A 23,282-nucleotide genomic window follows, 5' to 3' on the forward strand; every position below is an offset into this window, starting at 1 on the left:
CTAGTATGCATTTCATTTCACTATTAAGTTGTAATTTTGTCACCAGTCATTTGTCTGTATTAGTTCTTATGTAGGGTGTCAGTGTCTTGGAGGAATTCTATAACTGGTTCTAGTTTGCAGTCATCACAAACATAGTCAGAGGCCCTTGATGTTGGCTGGGCCTTAGTCGACTGAGTTTGTGGATAACTGCAAGGTGGAAGTCTGTTACACAGAAGGGGAACTGCATAGGATATGCTGGAGGAATTCAAAACCCCAAGTCACTCAGCTATCATCCAGGAGGATTTGCCTCAAACAAATACCTGGGATCATTGGACGGTGCGGTGGTGCAGCTGTAGCATTGTCACCACACAGCAAGAAGTTTTCCAGTTTGATTCTCTGCTGGGGTGCCTTCTGTGTGGTGTCTGTATGTCCTCCCTGCATTCATGTGGGTTTCCTCCAGGTGCTCCAGTTTCCTCCCACATTATAAAGATATGCATCTGGAGCACTTCCCCCTGGGTCTTTGCTGAAAATTGGCTTTATTCTAAGACAGACTATCCTGGGAAACAAATGTTAAATAAATAATAAATAAAATAAATTAGCTAAAGCTAAATGCCAAAATGTACATTATTGTATCATTTGTGAAACCTACTGCCATGGGAAAACTACCACATTGACAATACACCCCCTAAGAGTCAATCCAATAGATAGATATTTGGGAAGATATGTAGACAGTGACCAGGAATTTGACCAACGTGTTTCTACTAATGTGAGGAAGTCCTTGTATATTATACTAATGTGAGGAAGTCCTTGTGTATTATAATACTTGTAAGCAAAGGGATAACACTCTTTATCTAGTGATGTCATTGTCCCACTCTACTCAGTCCTCATCAGGCCTGTCATTGAGTATAATGGCCCCTTTAGTCTACATCTGTCGAGGGATATGCAACAACTAGAGCACCCAATAAAGGTCCTCATGAAAAGAATACATGAAGGCTTATGCTGGAATCTGTTACATTAATTGCAATCTAAGTTACATTACCTGCTACAACCACCTCTATGCCCTACTGCTGTACTAGTCTGTTAAAAGCTATTAAGAGTTATTCTGTGCCTGGAATACAAGGCATCCTGTGTCCCAGTACTAATGAATCTGCTGGATATCTATAAGTCATATGGCATATCTAGAGACCTTCACCTGTTTTGCAGCATAAATGGAATGGCTTGGAGAGACAAGTAAGTATCTCAGACGATACTATTGCCCTTTAACAAATCCCCCATCAACAAAAATGAAATCTTATCCATGTGGTTATTCAAATGCAACTTACATCAATGGATGGGAAAAAGGAAATTTACCCTAGGACTGCCTCCTCTTCTACAGATAGATCCAAGCAGTGCTTCACTGTCCTACACTACTACTAAGCCTCCATTAATACTCATTGGTATGACCCCAGAAACAATCATTCTCTAATGGGCAGTATAAGAATAAAATCATGGTAAGGGTAAATTGAACACGAAATGGGATAACACAGCTAAAACAGTTAGCCAAGCATGCAGATGTGATGCTATGAATGCATGTGAGAAGGGATATATCTGAAATGTTTCATTATGCATATGTGGAAAATGTTCTGCTATGAAATGCTGACTTCCTGAAAGACTTAATAAAAGGACTGAAAAAAAGAACCAAAATTGAAAAGAGTGAAAAAATCATTTTTATTCATTTTTTATGGTGCGGGGGGGGGGGGCCTCACCCCCCCACACCAAATCACATCCCTTCATACCCCCCTCACACCCCCAACTATATATATATATATATATATATATATATATATATATATATATATATATATATATATATATATGCATATGCAAACTCCAGGGTTGCACCAATTTGAAAAAGAAGAAATCTTTTAAAACACATGAATCATTGCCAGCACACATTTAGAAATTGTGCTAACAGTGGTTTCCTATGGGAAACAGCATTTACCGTTAAGCTGTTTATCTTTTTTTTTCTTCATGGTACTGATGCTCAGGTAATTTCATCTTGATCTTGTGTACAGAAACCTATGGAAAGAGATGAAATAACTCCTAGAAAAAAATAATGTGATGTTATATTTGCAGAAGACATCTGTTACTTGCTTCTAGTGAAATGAGGTGTACCCTGTCAGAAGACACTTATTCTAAGAAGAGGGTTTGTGAAGCAAGATGAGTTCTGTTATCAAACATGTACCCTATCCGCAAGGAGTTATGTAAGGATGAGGTGTTGTAAACAGGATGGCGGACTTAAAAAAAAAAAAAAACAGAAGTGCTTCAACAGCTTCTGTCACATGATCATCATCAAATGAAAGGAAGTGTAGATAATAAAAGATTTTCAAGGATTTGTTTGTGTGTGTGTGTGTGTGTGTGTGTGTGTGTGTGTGTGTGTGTGTGTGTGTGTGTGTGTATATGTATGTGTGTCAGTTTCTATATTTATGCCCAAACTGAAATTCCATATATTAAGCAGAATTACTTTCAAAGGAAGATAGTTAGAGGTGTACCCAGTAAGGACATGGTTATTTTTTGTAAGTGGGTTAGGCTGGATGTGAAATATTTTCCAGAAAAATATCTTGTTTGATTTAGATATGATTTCTTTGTTTGTTCACAATGAAAGGACAAGTAGGCTTGAAGAATTGGTTTAATACAGACCTACCATATTTGTACAAAAAGCAGCTGATGTACTTCTTAGAAAAATTAATGATTTAGTGTTAGACAATGTTTGTGACTTTTTCACTATGAGAAAGGTTGTAGCATGTCAGAAGGAGCTTATTTTGAGCGGAAATGTTATAATTAAATTTACCTCACTTTTATGAGAGTCCATTGGAAGTATAGCTGGCTCATCCAGTGTCCTGTACCATAAACTGGCATGCACCCCCTCTGTTCTTTAAGTGAGGAGCAAAAAAGGACTTCTGCAAAACTACAGGATGCCGATTGTATGGCTTCCTGTAGACAATATCCAATCTGTGCCCCCCACTAAAAAAAAACAAATAAACAAAACCAGTCTGCTCCCAGATACAGGACGTGATCCCATTTCTGCATCTTGCCTCTGGCCCTCTTTTCTCTCATTTTATTAAAATAAAAAAGAAAATCTTTATTTCTTTTAAACTGTAGCAAGCATTTGCTACAATTATTTACCCTGTATGGAGCACTAAAGTGCTCAGATTTTAGTTTAAAAACAAATAATAAATATTTTCTCTATTGAACTGTATCAAACTGCTTGTTATAAATGTAGAAAGCATTTGCTACAGTTTGTTTACACCTCACATGGAGTGTTACAACTCTCAGCTTTCAGTAAAAAAAAAAACAAAAACATTTAAACTGTATGAAACTGCTTGCTATTGTGTAGTTACAGTTTAGACCACACACACAGCGCTACAACACTCAGATTTTGCAAAAAAATGCTATAAATTAAATAGTAATCAGGATCAAGCAATGCTCCATCACTTTGCATTTGGGCAGATTACCACAAAATAATTGTGTTGAGTACAACCAATAACAAAAATCACAATAGTACACTAGAATCACTAAAACACAATAAACAGAGTCAAAAGTGTTAAATCCCAGATAGTGATTTGCTATTAAATACTTTATAGTAGTTTAACACTTTTGTCGATTGTAGCATCAGACTTTGGCTTTTGTCCATTGTAGCATCAAAAGCAACTATGTCAAACATGTTGCCACTTGTTTATGGTCCTACTATAAGAAACAGGGATCACAATAGAGGTCCTGGGTCAGTATGTGTCTATAGGTGTAAGGGTATATACCAAACTTCCAAGAATAGCCAAAAATGTGGTTTGATTTTATGATAATACAAAATGCAGTGCCTGTCTCTTTTTGCACATCTTTCAGAACAAAAAGAAAAAAAATACAAAGTATCCTTTTCTTTCAAAAGTCCTAAAATCACCACAACCGGGGCAACAAGTTAATTCCTAAACAGCCCAAGAGTTACATTCTGCATTGGCAAGAAATAGGAATCAAAGGACATAGCGCACAGATGCCCTCCAGTAGAGCTTCTGTCCTCAGGTTTCCTTCAAAGATGATGTTCAGGTCTTTTTCAGAATAGTGTCCAGTCATTCTTCCTTACTGCTACCTAACATGTAGAACTGGTGTTGCATGCAATCATTCATCCTGCAAGAGAGACTGACTTTGATGGTTTTGTAGGACTACAGCTCGTTTGTTTCTGCACCTTAATTGCATATTTTTTCCTTTTTATTGCCAAAGCAAATACATAAAAACAAATATTTTCAAATGCATTGCATCACACCAAAAGACAACATTCATAGTAACATTACAACTTTGGAATATTAACAATAGCAGACAACCAAGACTATAAACAATCCATGGCATGTCATAAGCTGGTGAGCATACATACCAAATTCTTAGGGTATAGAAATATTGCACTTCTTAGGAGATCTATATCCACGTAAGAGCAATATATTACATAATTACAAATAAACCTTTGGAAGCCTATAGCGGAAAGCTTCTTTGGGGTTTTCCATTATGATGCAATATACAGTTTAGTTATGGCTAAAAGATGTCTTACTAAATTTCTCATTTCTGGAATCTTACCACTTCTCTTCTGTAGCTAAGCAGGAAGTATCAGCTACAGTACTGTGTACTATATCTATCCAGGTCCACACTTTCTTTACATAATTACAAGTCAATGATTTGTGATATACCTCCGGGGGTGGGGGTGGGGTGGCAATATATATCTTCCAAATGCTCATATGGTTCTAAAGTCATATTCATTTGTCTGTTGTCCAGTAGCTTTCATTAAGAAATTCTCCCTGGTGGTCAGACATTGATAGACAGTATACAAAAACCTTAATGGCCTTAACTGGAGGCCACTGTGAGTTGAAGTGCAACAGCCTGAATGCTAGGCCTTAAATATGCCTTTGACTGAATGGTGACTGATATGACCAAGTAGCTATATATGAGTAATCATCATGGTTGAGGCAGTCACTATTACGGCTACACCCATTTTGAAAGTAGGCAAGCAGTGTTAGGATCAGCTCTAATTATTGTTCTTAAAACTGAGGAAAGGACTATCTGCCTCATATAAAATGCTTCCAGATGTTTCATGATGCCATCTTGTAAGCTTTTTTCAGATAAGCATATGAGAAAACGTAAAAATTAACACAAAATCCACCATTTGATTAAACTGCCCTTATCCATCCATTCCTGTGACTAAAACTGTCTGTCCTCAATTCTTGACAGGAGTGTCGCCAGATAGTCATCCTTTACTCCCATTTGTGCAGATGTGCAAGGATTTTCTAAAGACATGAAAGATCAGAGGGATATGGGTTCTATTCCTACCACATGCACTTGGAAAACAGACACTGCAGTGCAGCATAATGGGGGTTTTGCAATCTAAAGTATGACACCTATCAAATGAGATGCTAAACCAAGGTCCTGTCTTCGTGAGTTGGTGGTAGCTCAGGTGGATGTAAAAGATGCAATGGCACATATTGCAAAAAGAGTAGGGGATCTCTATATTTTATTACCATGTATTTAAATATCTGCAAATTATTTTTAAAAATGTTTTGAATATTTACATACATACCTATATAAGAGCTATTTATAAATTTCTATTTACATTGTTATATATGTATATCCGAATCATACACATTTAACCAACTAACTCCTCCACTCTTTTCCCCACAGCCACTTTTTAATTTTGCTTTAATACACACATATGTGTATATGTAAATATATATATATATATATATATATATATATATATATATATATATATATATATATATATATATATATATATATATATATATATCTACCTCTCTAGAATGAAATACACTTCAACGAAAATGGAAAATGACTGCCCACTTCTACGAAAGACCATTTGTGGAAAAATGCATTTGGCAGAGTTACTCTTTACCGAATAGTGTAAAGGTGAATGTGATAACCCTAACCTTGAGTGATATAACAGAAAACATGTCAGCACTGACTACTTCCAGGTGTTTTACAACATGTCCAGTATGAGTTCAGGTGCTGTACATTATATACAAGTGACACATGTGAACTGAATTACATCTGAAGTAAATGGGAGATAGCTTTAACAAATTCTAGGCTAGTATAGTCATTTTTGTGGTCAAATATAGTTTGGAACTGAGATTGCCATTTTAATAAGGCTTTTTCATTTGGAGAAGGAGGGCAGCCTGAAGACATATGTAATAATAGTTCATTCACTCTGTTCTGTTCCCTTGCAATGGTAGACATTACAATCTCAATGTCAGACACATGCTTGCCCAGCAAGCATTTAAACCAGTGATTCCAAGCCTCAACACTATTTTGTATCCTTGGCAGACACAGCTCATTAAGGATTGAGATGTTCCAAAAGGAAATAGGGAATAGAGGAGGAAACCAGAATTGAGTTGTGTGACACATATTAAACTTACCGGGTTTACCCAAGACATACCACAATGTGGAATAACGAAGTAGTTGTTCACCTTCCACTGGAAAACTCTGTTTCAATTCCTGGAATGTTGTCATAATGTCATCTTCAAGAAGGAAAGCTAAAGCAGCCAATCACTTCACCGCTAGCTGAAAGCTGATGCATGAATTATACATACTGCCCAATCCCAGGCTCTGACCCTTCCTCCAAAAGTTTTGGCCAAAGTGGAAAAAGCATCCCTTAAATATCACATTTTGCATGTTAGCTCTGATGCTCTTCAATGTGGCAATTTCAAAATCACATAATATGTACAACACTCGGTATTCAATCCCTTCTGCAGACAATAAGTTAAGTAATCCACTCCAAAGAAGATTGTATGCTTTTAGTGATTTCTTTGCCATAAGGCAATACACCAATGGTACACTCTTACTGTAAGGTCCACATTTAATGAAAGCGTGTATTGGGTACAACTGTATGCAATGCTTATGTTTCACAAAGTTAAGTCCCATCCATCAGCCAAATGCTCGCATGAGACAAATCAACTAGATTTTGCTTTGTGGTGAACAAAACCACAATATTCTTTGTGTCTGAGTCGCTTAACTGCAGAAGCAGAAATAATCTGCATTTCAAAGGGAAATCATTAATGTCAATATCTAACAAACTAATAGTCCTGCCTGCCTGCCTACCTCTGCATTTTACATGAGCTCTCCTAACTTGCTGCAGCATTGCTTTTCTACTGGGCATCGCTGGGGCAAAATCAAGTGAAGTGGATGCTAATGCATCATCCACTATAATGCAAGCAGAATCCCTAGACAAACTGGCACATTCTTTGACTGTGTTGGAGACAGCATGCATTTCAATGTCACAAGGGTCTGCAGGGTGATTATGTCCCACGGACTTTAACAACTCTTCTCCACTAGTAATGGAAGATGTGATAGCTCTACCCTTGCACTTCCCACTGATTTTCCTCTTGCAGCACCAGTATTTTCGGCTCTTGCTGCACTTCTCTAGATAGTACACAAATCCTTCGATAACTAGTAGCTCCTTTCCTCTTATAGATTTTGTTGTTTCATACACCTTTCCTAGCACTCCTGGTGGGGAGGATACCATATTTGCCATATTGCTATGCTGGTGCATTGTACATCCTGTTCCTAGCACTTGCCATATTTAAGCTTTACTTACTGTGATTGTTCGCACACATGTGGTTCGTTACAGTGATTTTTTGCACAGCTGATCCTTCTTAGAAGTGGGCGGCTGTTTTCCATTTTTGATGAAGTATATTTTCATTCTAGAGAAGATATATATATATATCTATATATATAAATATATATATATATATCTATATATATAAATATATATATATATATATATATATATATATATATATATATATGTATATTCACTTTAGAACATCAAAAGCCCATAACATTGAAATTCAAAACAGTGAGTCCAAAATTCACACCCAGATATCCTAGCTTGTGTAATGTATCTGAATTTAGAAGACATAATTTGTTTTTACAAAGAAAGCTCAAAAGCTTTCCATAACATTCATAACATTAGAATATACTTACAATCTTTCAAAATGTGTACCCATTCCTGTTTCATTTTCTTCTCTAGCCTTCCAAATCTTATGCCTAATAAATAAATATTTTTCACAGAAAAATAAACCCCACCTACCTTAACTACATTTCATATGGGTTTACTCTTTTCTTTACTTCAGCTGAAGCCCACTTTGTTTAATAATAATCCCTGTCTCCTCCATGGATTCCTCATTCAATCTTTATTTTTGACAGTATCTTCAAATTATCTGCATAAGAAATCAAAACTCCTTAAAAATACAGAGCATCTTTATATATTTTCCAACTTGCCAATAACTAACATCTATAATCATGATAAACGACTCTGGTAGGATGCCCTGACTAACCCTCTCTTCATCTCAGTCTATATAACTAACATCTATAATCATGATAAATGACTCTGGTAGGATGCCCTGACTAACCCTTTCTTCATCTCAGTCTATATAACTAACATCTATAATTATGATAAACGACTCTGGTAGGATGCCCTGACTAACCCTCTCTTCATCTCAGTCTTTATAACTAACATCTATAATCATGATAAACGACTCTGGTAGGATGCCCTGACTAACCCTCTCTTCATCTCAGTCTTTATAACTAACATCTATAATCATGATAAACGACTCTGGTAGGATGCCCTGACTAACCCTCTCCTCATCTCAGTCTTTATAACTAACATCTATAATCATGATAAACGACTCTGGTAGGATGCCCTGACTAACCCTCTCTTCATCTCAGTCTTTATAACTAACATCTATAATCATGATAAACGACTCTGGTAGGATGCCCTGACTAACCCTCTCTTCATCTCAGTCTTTATAACTAACATCTATAATCATGATAAACGACTCTGGTAGGATGCCCTGACTAACCCTCTCTTCATCTCAGTCTTTATAACTAACATCTATAATCATGATAAATGACTCTGGTAGGATGCCCTGACTAACCCTCTCTTCATCTCAGTCTTTATAACTAACATCTATAATCATGATAAACGACTCTGGTAGGATGCCCTGACTAACCCTCTCTTCATCTCAGTCTTTATAACTAACATCTATAATCATGATAAATGACTCTGGTAGGATGCCCTGACTAACCCTCTCTTCATCTCAGTCTTTATAACTAACATCTATAATCATAATAAATGACTCTGGTAGGATGCCCTGACTAACCCTCTCTTCATCTCAGTCTTTATAACTAACAAACTAACATCTATAATCATGATAAACGACTCTGGTAGGATGCCCTGACTAACCCTCTCTTCATCTCAGTCTTTATAACTAACATCTATAATCATGATAAACGACTCTGGTAGGATGCCCTGACTAACCCTCTCCTCATCTCAGTCTTTATAACTAACATCTATAATCATGATAAACGACTCTGGTAGGATGCCCTGACTAACCCTCTCTTCATCTCAGTCTATATAACTAACATCTATAATCATGATAAACGACTCTGGTAGGATGCCCTGACTAACCCTCTCTTCATCTCAGTCTATATAACTAACATCTATAATCATGATAAACGACTCTGGTAGGATGCCCTGACTAACCCTCTCTTCATCTCAGTCTTTATAACTAACATCTATAATCATTGATAAACGACTCTGGTGGGATGCCCTGACTAAACCCCTCTTCATCTCAGTCTATATAACTAACATCTATAATCATGATAAACGACTCTGGTAGGATGCCCTGACTAACCCTCTCTTCATCTCAGTCTTTATAACTAACATCTATAATCATGATAAATGACTCTGGTAGGATGCCCTGACTAACCCTCTCTTCATCTCAGTCTTTATAACTAACATCTATAATCATGATAAACGACTCTGGTAGGATGCCCTGACTAACCCTCTCTTCATCTCAGTCTTTATAACTAACATCTATAATCATGATAAACGACTCTGGTAGGATGCCCTGACTAACCCTCTCTTCATCTCAGTCTTTATAACTAACATCTATAATCATGATAAACGACTCTGGTAGGATGCCCTGACTAACCCTCTCTTCATCTCAGTCTATATAACTATCATCTATAATCATAATAAATGACTCTGGTAGGATGCCCTGACTAACCCTCTCTTCATCTCAGTCTTTTTGCTTACCTCTACATTCAGCAAAATTCTTACTCAGCTCTTATCATAGGCTTTAATCAATAATTACAAGAAATTTCCTTTTACCCAAAATTACCTTAATATATTCCAAAACTACTTATACTCAATACTATCAAAAGCATTTGTCACATCACCCACCCCCCCAACTTCACATCATCCTGTCTCTTTAAAATATCAATTACTTCTGTCACTAACAGTAGGATTTCCTGCCCCTGCCTTCCCTTAATGTCCTGTATTCCTTCTACTATATATCATTCCATAATTTTCTCAAGCTTTTTTTGCATTATTTTATTACTATGCTATTGTCCATTATAGTAATCATTATTGGTAAGCAGTTCTTAACGTTTTTCTTATAGGTTCTTACGTTCATAAGTTCATACTAGGCTATCTGCCCTAGGGCATTTATAAGCCTAGCCAGAGTATGTTTGGCTTTCACCACCCATTTTAAATTACTTTTGCTATGCCCTTTTTCGAGGTTAGTATACTGTGCCTCTGTCTAACAGTGACACAGAAGTGATACCCGGGGTAAACCTACGATCTCCCATCCACTCATCAAGATTCCTCTTGAAGAGAGTCAATGAGGGACTCTGCCTAACCTGGACTGGGATTTTATTCCAGAGTGAAGGGAGCCTCTGCGTTATGAATCTGTCCCTCCAGCATGTCCTATTTATTTCAGTGCTGAGGTTCAAGTCTCTCAAGCATGTAGCTCGATGGGGTTTGGATTTTTTGAGGTGCAGCATGTCCCTTAATTCCGGGTTGGACATGGCTTAATACATCAGGCACAGGTCGCCTCTGAGCAGGCGGTATGCCACTGAGTAGAGCTGGAGTTTCTTTAACCAGGCAGCATATGGCATCTGTTTGAGCCCTTTGATCCTCTTGGTGAGGTACTTTTGGGGTCTTTCCAGTTGCTGCAGGTGTTTGGTAAGGTACATCCCAAAAGGGGCATTGTACTCGATTATGGGCCTGATGAGGGATGAGTAAAGAGGCACGATGACCTCCCCTAATCTAGATGTGAATCCCTTCATGATTAGGTGGGCTATATAAAATGTTTTCTAACCACTTTGGCCACGTGGTTGTCAAATGAGAGATTGCTATCAACTTGGGTCCCCAGGTCTCTAATTACTTCTTCTGTACTTAATGGATTACCACCTATGTGGTAATTTGTGGGAACTTTGTTTTTGCCAAAGGGGATGACTATACACTTTTTGGCATTTAGCTTGAGGCCATGGCTCTGGCACCAGTTCCCTGTTTCTATGAGGCCCTTTTGGAGGATGCTTGTGTCGGCTGGAGAGCTGATTAGGGCGACCAGTTTGCAGTCATCTGCGAACTTGGTCAGCCACAGTCCTTCTATGTTGGCCTGTACCTCCGAGAAATATATACTGAACAAGAGAGGTCCCAGGACTGAGCCTTGTGGGGCACCACTTGTAACTGGTTTGGAGTCTGACATGGCTCCAGCAATTCTAACCATGTGGGTTCTGTCCTTGAGCCAGTTTGCAACCCATCTAGTGACATAGGGGTTTATATTTAAGCTGGTGAGCTTATCTATAATGCCCGAGTGGGGTATTGCATTGAAGGCTTTTGCGATATCCAGGTAGGCTGTGTGGACCACCTTCCCATCGTCCTTGGTGACTGTTTCAAAGAAGTCGACCAGGTTTAAGAGGCAGGATCTGCCCTTAACAAAGCCGAACTGGGTAGGATCCAGTGTCTGTAGGTCCCCAATATCTTTATTTATGAGGTCCATGATGATCCTTTCCATAGCTTTGCAGACCAAGCTAGTTAGGCTTATGGGGCGATAGTTTCCAGGGTCCATTGAGGCACCACCTTTGTGGAGAGGGAACACTGTTGCTGTACGCCACTCTTTGGGTACATATCCTGTAGTAAGGCTGAGATTGAACAGTAGTTTTATGTTTGGGTTTAGCTCTTCTTGGAGTTCATGTAGGATGCAGCCCGGGACGCCGTCTGGTCCCATTGATGCTTTGTTTTTTGCTTTGGAGAGGGCGGCTCTTACCTGAGCAGCTGAGATGTCAGGGGGGTAGCACTCTGCTGGGATAGATATTTGCCCTTTAGGTGGGGGGGGGGAGTTTGCGCTGAACCTGTCAGCTAGGATGTTGGCAATGTCTGTGGGTTTGGTGTATTTTTTGTCATTTTGGACTAATTCTGAGCATATCTGGGAATTCCCACCCAGGTTCCTAACATAACTAAAGAAAGCCTTGTGATTATCCTTAGTGTCCTGTGCAATTTTTCTCTCGAAGCTGGCCTTAGACGATTTTATGAGTGCCCTTAGTTTTTTGCTAATACTGATCAGAGATGCCTTCCCTTTTTGGGATTTTGCTCTATCATGTAGTATCTTCCTCCTTCTATTGTATAGTTTGTTTATGGCTGGGGTCCACCAGACAGGACGTCTGCCTTTGGAGGATTGGGTCTTTGTTTTATTTGAGATTGCATGATCCATGCATTCCTGAAGGTGTTCATAGAATGCATTTATAAAGGATTCTGCGGTCTGGGCCCTATTTTCCACAGGCCCAGGGGCTTTGAAGTATTCCACCTCGGTTTTGAGGAGTGTGAAATTTGCTTTAGAGAAGTTTTTCACTGTGGTTTTCTGGGCAGGGGGTGAGGTTGGGATGTGAATATCCAGTGAGATCAGTTTATGGTCTGATCTTACCAGTGAGGGATACACTTGTGGTCTGGAGCATAGAGTCCCCATGTTGGTGATGATCAGGTCCAGTATGTTTTCCCCTCTTGTGGGAGTGGTAACAAGTTGTTCCATAGCATCTGAGTTTATGAATTCTAGGAACCTTTGGGCTAGGATGTTGGAGCTAGAGTAATGCTCCCAGTCTATGTTTGGGTAGTTGAAGTCACCCAATATAGTGGTGTTTGGAGAGACCTTCATATTTTCCAGTGTTTTCAGGAAGGCCGAGTGGGGTTCCTGGGTTTGGGAGGGTGGTTCGTAGCAGGCTATAAACTGGAAGGCAGTTTTACCCACTGTTAGTTGCACATGGATAGTCTCTGATGCTTCGTGCTTTGCCACCAACCTGGAGGTGTGGGTATCTTTGATGAATATCGATGCTCCCCCTCCTTTTGTGGTTCGGTCCAAGTTTTGGGGCCGAAAAGCATGGTATGAGGTATAACCTGGTAGTGCTGGGGTGCTCTCGGGAGCCCTGAACCAGGTTTCTGTTACTGCACAAATATCGATGTTCTCCATGCTAAGGAGAGTTTCGAGTGCGTGCATCTTGAGGTTTAGACTTCTGGCGTTGAGTAGCTGTACTCTTAGTTTCTTATCCCTTGTGATACCTATGGAGGTGGGTTTGTCTTTTGAGCCTTGCCTAAAAAAGGCTCTATGGGGGTAGCAATAGCCTTTGCCAATATCCAAAAGCCCAGGGGTGACAGGTGCAAGCCGTCCCTAGCGAAGCATTGTGGCTTGTCAAGCATATCATCCCAGGCTGACAGGCATTGGATCCCCTTTGAATGACACCAGTACTTAAGCCAATTGTTGAAATTGATCATCTTGTCTTCATATTGTGGCATCATTTTTGGTGAGGGTAAGATGCTATTCAAGGACAGGGTCATACTTATCCTGTTCTTCCAGATTCATTTGTTATACCATCCTTCACATATTTCCTCCTATTATATACCTTGATTTATCCAACTATTTAATACATGAAAAAACATATTTCTATTTTCCCCTCATATCTTTATACACGTTATATCCAATAATGTCAAAATCTGGGACTAAATCACCCTTAACCACATCCAACATTTTATCGGTCTCCTGTGTATCAATACCTTTATCTAATTATTTTAGTACTCCACACTGATCTGTCTTATTTCCCACCAAGTATCATCTTATCTTAATTTCCGTAATCTGCGGTGGTGCAGCGGTAGCGTTGTTGCCTCACAGCAAGAGGTTTTCCCGTTTGATTCTCAGCTGGAGTGCGGGGAGTGCCTTCTGTGTGGAGTCTGCATGTTCTCCCCGCGGCTGGGTGGGCGTTCAAAAGACATGTGTAAATGGTCGTGCCTTCGTTGAAGGTTGGACGTCAAGCTGGCACCTAGGCATTCATGAAAATCTACTGCCAATCATTAACGGACTGAAGTTCCGCTGTGGCGACCCCTAACCTGGAAAAGCTGAAAGACAAACAACAACAACATCATCTTATCTTAATTTCCAACTTTACATATCAATAAAATACTTTTACTATAGCCATACCTATCATGGCATTCCTTATCATTCAATACACTGATTAAACCTTCTCTATTCACATCTCTGTTAATTGTATCTACTTATACTTTACCCTGGATGTAACAACTACTTTCTGTTGAAACTAATCCTTTAAACTATTGGTGTTATTGTATAATTTCATGTCATATGTTAAATAATGGTACTTCTCAGTAATGTATTGTACTGTGTGAATTCAAACTTAGGACTATTATTGTGTGTGTAAATGTTATTTGTGAAGCTTTTCTCCCCGGGCCTCTGCTAAATAAGGCCCCATGTCCAGTCAGACTTCCCCAGTAAACAGGTGTTAAATAAATAAATAAATAAACAAACAAACAAATCAGCATATCCATGCATGTTAACATTTACCTGTATTCTATATGATAAACCATCTTCTTTTCTTTTTCTGCATCAATATATACACCATATTATATATCTATTTAAATGCCAGCTACCGCTTATACCAAGATCTATCAAAACCTCTCATTGTAATACGGCCTTCCTATAACTGTTCTACTTGCTTATCAACCCCTGTGCATCATGCATTGCCCAGCAGTTGATGGGATAGTAGCTATTCCTAATAATACAACATTGCCCATAAGCACTACTTAGGACCTTTATTGCCACACTTCAAGGACGTGGTCAATATCTAAGAAGAAACACACACAGGGACGACTCTATCCTATGGTGTAATGGAAACACAGATACAGTCATTCTCATATAGAAATAGTGCATCGAGGAATGATCTGAATATTCTATAGGCTGATGCCTGCAAAATGCCATTGGTGTCATTAAGTTATCTCTGAAATGACCCTGTAGACATTATGGTAAATTATATATATATATATATATATATATATATATATATATATATATATATATATATATATATATATATATATATATATCTTAAGCATGTTCATTTGACAAAATGCATGCATGCCTTTAAATGTACCTTGCAATTGCAAATGAAATATTCACAACACAGGAATATATTTGTACTAGTTAGATAATTGCCCATAACTGCTGTAGAGACAGGGTTGACTGTACAAAGAACTTCAGAATGTTAGCTCCTTATGTGGAGGATCAGAAATGAGGTAAATACGAGTTTCCTTATAGACCCTGAAAGTGTGGAGTATAACACCTCATTTTGAGCATGTTGTGAAGGTTATCATAATCATCATCAACCCCCCTTTTTGACATTTTCTACACGGGGTCGAGTTATCATGGTAACTGCCACCATCCCTCTTGATTCAATGCCACACTCTTGTCTACATCAACACTCATGCCTGACTGTCACAGATCTTTTCTCACACAATTCATTCACCTCTTTGCTGGACATTCTTGTTTCATCTTGCCTTTTTCTTGTCTGTCCCAAATCTTCTTCACCAGATTGTTTTCTGCTTTTCTTCATATGTCTGAACCACCATAATCTGTTCTCTTTGATCTTTTCTGCAATCAGAACTACTTTGTCTTCTGGTCTTATGTCCTTCCTTTATTTCTTCGTCTGTCCCACAGTGTGCATTTTACGACCGTTCTCTGGAACTTCATTTCCATCACCTCTAGCCTCCTCATCTGCTCTGTCTTTACTACCCAGGTTTGTATACCATAAAGTAGTACTGGCCACACCACTAGTTTGTAAACCATATTTTTCAGCTTCTTTGGCATTCTTCTGTCTTTCACTATACCCAAGACTCTATGCCAGTTGGCTGCAGCCCCCTCTGATTTTAGCTTTGACCTCTTCATTCAGACTTCCCTTCTCTTCAACCACCCCTCACAGATACTTGAAGCTGTTATCTTTTTCCACTATCTTCCCTTCTATCTCAATTCTGAGTTACTTCTGATTTCCCCAATTTGCTGCCATTACCACTGTCTTATCTGTGCTTAGTTTCATTGTGTGTGCCTTCAGTTTTGCATTCCATTGCTCTATACTTTGTAGAAGTTCTTGCTTAGATTTTGCCTGTGATGCCACACTGTCTGCATACAGCAGCTTTGTTGATCTGTCCCCTCCAACTTGTTTGCCAATGTAGTCCATTCCCAGTATGAACAGCAGTGGGCTCAGCACTGAACCCTGGTTCACTCCCACTCCCACTTCCATTGGGAACCCATCTGTGAGACTGAGCACTGTTTGTATTTGAGTCATTGGGTCCTTGTACATAGACTGCACTAATTCTACCAATGTTTCTGGAACTTTGAACCACTGCAGTACTGCCCAAATCAGCTTTCTTGGGACCTTGTCATATGCTTTCTCCAAGACTTGGAATGCCCAGTTGGACTCTTCCCTCATCTCTAGCTTCTTCTCAACTACCTTTCTCACTGCAAACATCAGATCAGTTATTTTGCATCCTGATCTGAAACTGAACTGCTCATCTCATGTCTTACATTCTACTACTCCATGTATCCATTTATCAATCATCCTTTCCTGAACTTTCATGCAATGTGACAGGAGTTTGAGTTGTGAAGGTTAACTGCTGCATATACCTTCTATTAAGATCTGACATCTGGGCAAGGGAGGGTCCTACAAACACTGTTGACCTTTCAACTCTCTGCTGAAATGGCTAAAGAGAATGCATATATCTGCTGAAAAAAACTTGGTAGATACTGTTTGTGTTCATTTTAAAAGCCAAGAGAGTAGTTTTCATTTTTATTTAAAAACTATTTACTGAAATATTTCCATAACAAAGAAAAATAGAATAAAACACATGAAAAACAGCAAAACACCAAAATCATTACCATGTACACAATTCACAATGCAGAAATCCCCATTAACAAAGTGTAATATAGAAAACCTCTTTTTATGCAAAAATAAACAATAGTTTAAGAAGTGGAAACTCTCAGGAAAACAAAGAAAGGCAAGATAAAATATCATTAAGTAAATATATCCAAGATGTATATTCAGGATTTAACTACTCCATAATGATCAGTTTTTCTGTTTGAGTTAATGCAATTATTTTATAATCCTAAATTTAATTTTACTTACTAGTGGGTAAGTTCCATCAAGTTAACAGCAGCCAAGTCCAGTAAGTTTTTATTTATACCTCCTGCCTCCACTGCTTCCACTTATTCAATTTAATAAAATTAACCTTTTAAATAACTAATATGTTTTTTATATATGCAGATTTCCTTCAAAACAACGAATTACCATAAATAAAATCGACTTGCATAACAGTGACATGATGTCACCAGAAATTTAAACAAAATAACTCCTGGAATGTCATATTTTGCTTCTGGAAAACTAACCACTGGGCCACCATGGCAAACTTTGCCCTTTTCTTCACTGCAGTGCAATCTCGGAGTTGGTTTATTTAGTTGTGGGGTGTGGGAGCAAAGCCCCCCATTTTGGTGGGTTTAATTTGTTTCAGTTTGTGTTTTACTTATTGGTGGCAAAGAGGTTAGTTTCCCAGAGGTGAAATATGCCAATCTGGGAGTTCATTCATTTAAATTTTCGCAATGATGTCTTGCTGTTATGTGAGTTGACGTTATGGTAAATCATTGTTTATATCAATATCAATATATGTGGGTAAAGTGCAATCATCAAGTCACTTAAGTGTCAACATCACTAATGTGGACATGTTAACATTGACACTATTCTGCCCATGCTCTAAGGTTATTCCTTGGATCACACAAGTTTTAAAACTGTATTTTCTGCAAGGGGACAAGCCACACTGTGCCTCCCATACTTCCTGCAAATTATTTATTCCAATTTAGAGAATGCACAATCCCCGGGGAAAGGGCATATTCTTCATCCCCATGGATTGTGTGATCTTACACATGTTGACCATGTATTTTGATGACCAAAGTGTATGGACAAAGCAAAGGTCAATTTAAGCTTCCATTGACTACCTCCACTATACTGATATAACTTAAACACTAACTGCTTATGTTTCTCCCACTCACTGCCAATAAATGAGCTAAAGCTATATTTGTAATTACATGCAGGTTAAAAAAAAACAGTGTTTTTGCATGGGAGTAAGTGTCCCCTGTACTCCCATTGTGGGTTCTGTGACTCCTACATTCACATAACTATACTGCTTCCATGGTCATGGAAACTTTAAGAAAGAATACTTACAGAAACAGTCTGCTTATTTGAATATCACACACATGGGCATACATGGGTGACCTTTCACCTTTGAGCAGGTAAGGTATTAAAAACTGGAGAAGTGAGAGAGAATCCTACATCCATTAATGCATGCCCTACCAGACCACACAAAAGGACAGACTCTGTCCTGTACACAGTCTCTTTCTCTCTCTCACACACACACACACACACACACACACACACACACACACACACACACACACACACACACACACGCACACACACACCACATACACATACACTGCTACTTTCATTGGCAAATCTGCAGTATTTTGACATAATTTTGGGTGCAACACTCTACATGATTCGTAGACTTTGCTTGGGTGTTGTTTTGAGAAGGTCAAAATAAACCAAATGGACTAGCTGCAGCTATTATTTTAAGAGAGCCAGACCTTTAATAGAGTTCAAGTACTCTCTCACCCTACTGGAAGTGGTTGTGGACAAGATCCACATAGAATATATGCCTCCTTAGAACCACTGACTGTCACTTAGATGACATTGCAGTCAACAAAATGTGGTCTTTGGAGAAAATTTCATGAGCTAGGTGAGAAAGAGACCTATAACCCCCTTATCTTCTTAGGAACATAATTGCAGTGGAGAATAAACCCATGAAACAATACCACTCCTCTGTTATTCATGTTACGACTGTTGCACATGATTCTTCTGCTTATATGTAACTTGCTCTGTATTCAGTTGGTAAATGCAGATGACTCATTCAATTTCCTTTTTCAGGTTACTGTGATGGAAACCCAGCAAATGACTTAACACTACCAAATGGCACAGTGTTCAGTAAAAGTGAAGACCCCACCGCCTATATGGACAGCTGGCAAGTGCCAAACACTTTACAGTACATGGGAAAACAGAGAAGGCGTGAAGTGAATTGTTCTACAAGTGACTGCTCTGACTGTCTAGGCATGCTCCTTAACCAAACCTTCAGCAGCTGCCATCCTTTTGTAGGTCACATTCTTTTCTTTTCATTTCTTTGATGACATTTCTGCTTTGGACAAGTTTTATTCCTCACAACTCATATATACAGTGGATATAAAAAGTATACACACCCCTGTTAAAATGCCAGGTTTTTGTGATATAAAAAAATGAGACCACAATATACATTTCAAAACTTTTCCCACCTTTAATGTGACCTATAACCTGTACAACTCAACTGAAAAACAAACAAATCTGTTAGGGGAAAAATATAAAAAATAAAAAAACGTACAATAAGCTGGTTGCATAAGTGTTGTGTACCCAAGAAGACTGAATGTTGTAATTAAATCAAAAGGTGCTTCAGCAAAGTATTAGTTTAAGGGTGTGCACACTTATGCAACCAGCATATTGTACATTTTTATTTTTTATATTTTTCCCCTAACAGATTTGTTTGTTTTTCAATTGAATTGTACAGGTTATAGGTCACATTAAAGGTGGGAAAAGTTTTGAAATGAATTATTGTGGTCTCATTTTTTTATATCACAAAAACCTGGCATTTTAACAGGGGTGTGTAAACTTTTTCTATCCACTGTGTGTGTGTGTGTGTGTGTGTGTGTGTGTGTGTGTGTGTGTGTGTGTGTATATATATATATATATATATATATATATATATGTGTGTATATATATATATATATATATATATATATATATATATATAGATAGTGTATATTTGATTATTTCTAAGGTCTGATAACAAAATCAAAGTACAAATAGTTATCTTCCATTCATGTTTTTTCTGTATTCAAGGAATGTTGTTTTGTTTGCTTTGTGCACTCATACACATGCTCATACATATGCACACATTCTCACACACACACACACATGCACACACACACACACACACACACACACACACACACACACACACACACACACACACACACAAAACACACACACACACACCAAACACTCATATTAGAGGCATCCATCATCAGTGAATCAAACTACACTATTGAAATTGTGCAGGTCTTCTAGTGGTACAAATAGAGATTAGCTTGTTAACTTACTCTTTGTTTTGGATCAGTTGCTAGACTTTTATTCTGATTTTAATTGTCTGACAATGTTTATAGCTACTGTGATAAAAACTTCACTTCATAATGTCGAGTACTGCAGTGTAAGTGCACCGAGTAATGCTAGCTTTCTAGACCACTTTCATTGCTATTAGCTCAGTTAGAATCCCGTTCCTAATTCTGTCTTATAAAGATGAAACAGAGCAGCACATGTTGCAGACAAACAAGGAAAGTTTGGTAAAGTTAGCCTATAGATAAGCTGCAGTTTCCTATTAACCAGAAATTAATTTCTGTTTATTTGTTCATTTGCACTATTTAAATTCAGACATCTCTCTTGTGAGTTTCCATGGTGATGTTTTTCCATCCTCTTTTATGGTGAAGTGATGGAGATGCATAAATATATTTCATTGTTTGGGAGATGCGGAGCTCTGTAAATTCTTTCTGTTGTAACAGAGAGAAGGAGCTTTTTGAGGAGATAGAAAAGGAACGATGCTTTTATATAGTTTCATTTATTGCCCACTGTTTAACATTCATAAACAGTGGGCAAATATATGGAATTATGTAAAGTTCTCTTTGGGGTTCAAAAGGTTATTTTAAAATCTGTAATGAACTTTCTGTATTTCAGAAATGTTTTTATTCCAGAGGAAGGACTGTGTCTGCTTTATAATTAATGGAGAAAGGCATCTTGGTGACTGAGAAATGAAACTGTGTATTTTAAAGTATAAATGGGCTATTTTGCTGCTGGAAACAGAACTACACTCCAGGGTGTTTTTACTCTGTTTCTTAGCTGTGTGAAATGCTGGCTGAGATATTTTTAGCTTAATGGACTCTTCCCCATTTCATTGCATAGTCAGTATTACCCATTTCTGTCTGTTTATGAACAGGTTCCACCCGAAATATTTTGTGAATACTGGGTACGTGATGCAGAATATGTCGAAAACCCTTGTGTAGCCCTAACCGCCTATGTAGCTATGTGTCATAAATTTAATGTCTGCATAGAATGGAGAAGCCAAGACAACTGCCGTAAGTATTAAGTGACTGTTGTTGTAGAAATCTGTTCTCCTAATGTTAACAATAAACTCATACATAAAGTTGTAAAGTAGTCCTAATTCACATATGGCTGTCAAAATTATGATATAGCAAACTGAACACATTGTTATACTACACAAATTGCACCTATAATATGCACACGTGCGCACACACACACACACACACACACACACACACACACACACACACACACACACACACACACACACACAATTCTTCATATTCTTTTGGACTGGTTCTGTACTGTGTAATTTTATACTAAATGGGATCCATGTCAAATGTAAGCAATGGAATATCTGGCTTTTGCATTACTGACTTTTAATTCAACTTTTCATAATTCGTCTAAAAAGATAAGTGCATACAAGTTTTGATCCTAAAATATGGGATGTGTTTAGTAGTATGCATTAGGGAACTATTACTTACATCTTTATCCATCAAATCAATATCTCATAATATGTTAAAAGCAAGCAGAAACAACATCTTTATAGGTGTATTAATACTGTGATGCCTTAGCTGGCAGTGCCTGTTTAATATCTATTCACTGGCAGTCTTGCTAAAAAGGGCACAAGCTAAAGAAACTGGCTTCAGTGATTTGTAGAGGTATCATATCTACATACTTGTTTCTCCAGAAATGGATGCATGTCAAGCTTTATACTGACAGAATAAATAGTGGTATTAAACTGGCTGATCTGACAACTGTAACTAGGGTTCAGAAGTTGATGACTTTAATTCTACACTTCTTTAAATATTGCTGTTGTACACAACTAAATGTTCTTGTTTTTCTACAAATAAATTGCTGGACAATTTATGGTTGGCTGTTAGGTATAAAAATGAATGAGATTCAGAGAGCATGCAGAGAAAGCCCTCTGAATGGTAATATTTCAGAAAAAATAAATCTAAAACTTATCACTAGCAGTCAGCACCCAGACTTTTCCTTTAATTTAGTTTTTAGTTTTACTTGGTAGAAAGTGGATTCTGGTCAAGTCCTAGCACGTGTAGGATAATTAGAAGTTATGTACCTACCATAATGTTCCATGTTAGTTGTCTTCTCTCGCCTTCTTTCTTGCAGGATGGGTTCGGAGCCGATCCTCGGCTCCGACTCTGGCACTTGCTTAGCTTGAGAACTCCTTTTACCAGCTCGAGGCAACCCTATATCCCATGATGCAAGGCGGGACTACCTCAGATCTCGTTTGGTAGCTACAATACCCTGCTAATAAAACTATTCCCAAGGAAGAGCAAAGACTAACCTAGTAGAACTAGGAAAACAAGTTCTCAATAAAAAGACTCTTCTATTGAAGACTCAGGAGAGAAAAAACCTGAGAAAGAGAAGCCATTCAAGATCTGTCCAGGCCAGGGGGAAGGAGGGAGGGACGCAAGAAAGAAGGCGAGAGAACACAACTAACATGGAACGTTATGGTAGGTACATAACTTCTAAATGTTAAGTTGTCAATCTCGCCTTCATTCTTGCTGGATGGGACCGCGTCCCTAGCACCTGTATCCCGGGTGGCTCAATGGAACAGACTCTTGAGAACTGTGGAACCAAAACTGTCTCTGTCCCTGGAGGCCAAATCTAATTCGTAATGAGAGACAAAAGTATGAGGAGTGGCCCAAGTAGCTGCTGCACAAATGGTATCAATTGGTAGCCTATCTTGAAAGGCTGTAGAAGTGGATAGGCTCCTGGTTGAGTGTGCCTTTGGTTTAGAGGGTAGTTGCTTGCCTCTGAGCGAATACACGTAAGAAATGGTGGAAGATAACCATCTGGATAAGGTCACTTTAGATACTGGGAGACCCTTCCTGTTTTCTGCATAG

General features: G+C 38.3%; 1 protein-coding gene across 2 annotated transcripts in view; it reads left to right on the forward strand.

The window, feature by feature from the left end:
* OTOG (otogelin) overlaps nucleotides 1-23,282 on the forward strand; it is a 2,079,396-nt gene that overhangs the window by 1,767,917 nt on the left and 288,197 nt on the right. For both annotated transcript variants that reach the window (XM_044082876.1, XM_044082877.1), the window contains exons 41-42: nucleotides 19,162-19,382; nucleotides 21,308-21,446. In XM_044082876.1, the coding sequence (XP_043938811.1) occupies nucleotides 19,162-19,382; nucleotides 21,308-21,446 (360 nt within the window). The remainder of the gene's footprint in view (nucleotides 1-19,161; nucleotides 19,383-21,307; nucleotides 21,447-23,282) is intronic.

Source organism: Protopterus annectens, chromosome 9.part0 (assembly GCF_019279795.1).
Source record: "Protopterus annectens isolate FY-2018-M chromosome 9.part0, PAN1.0, whole genome shotgun sequence".
NCBI lineage: Eukaryota > Metazoa > Chordata > Ceratodontiformes > Protopteridae > Protopterus > Protopterus annectens.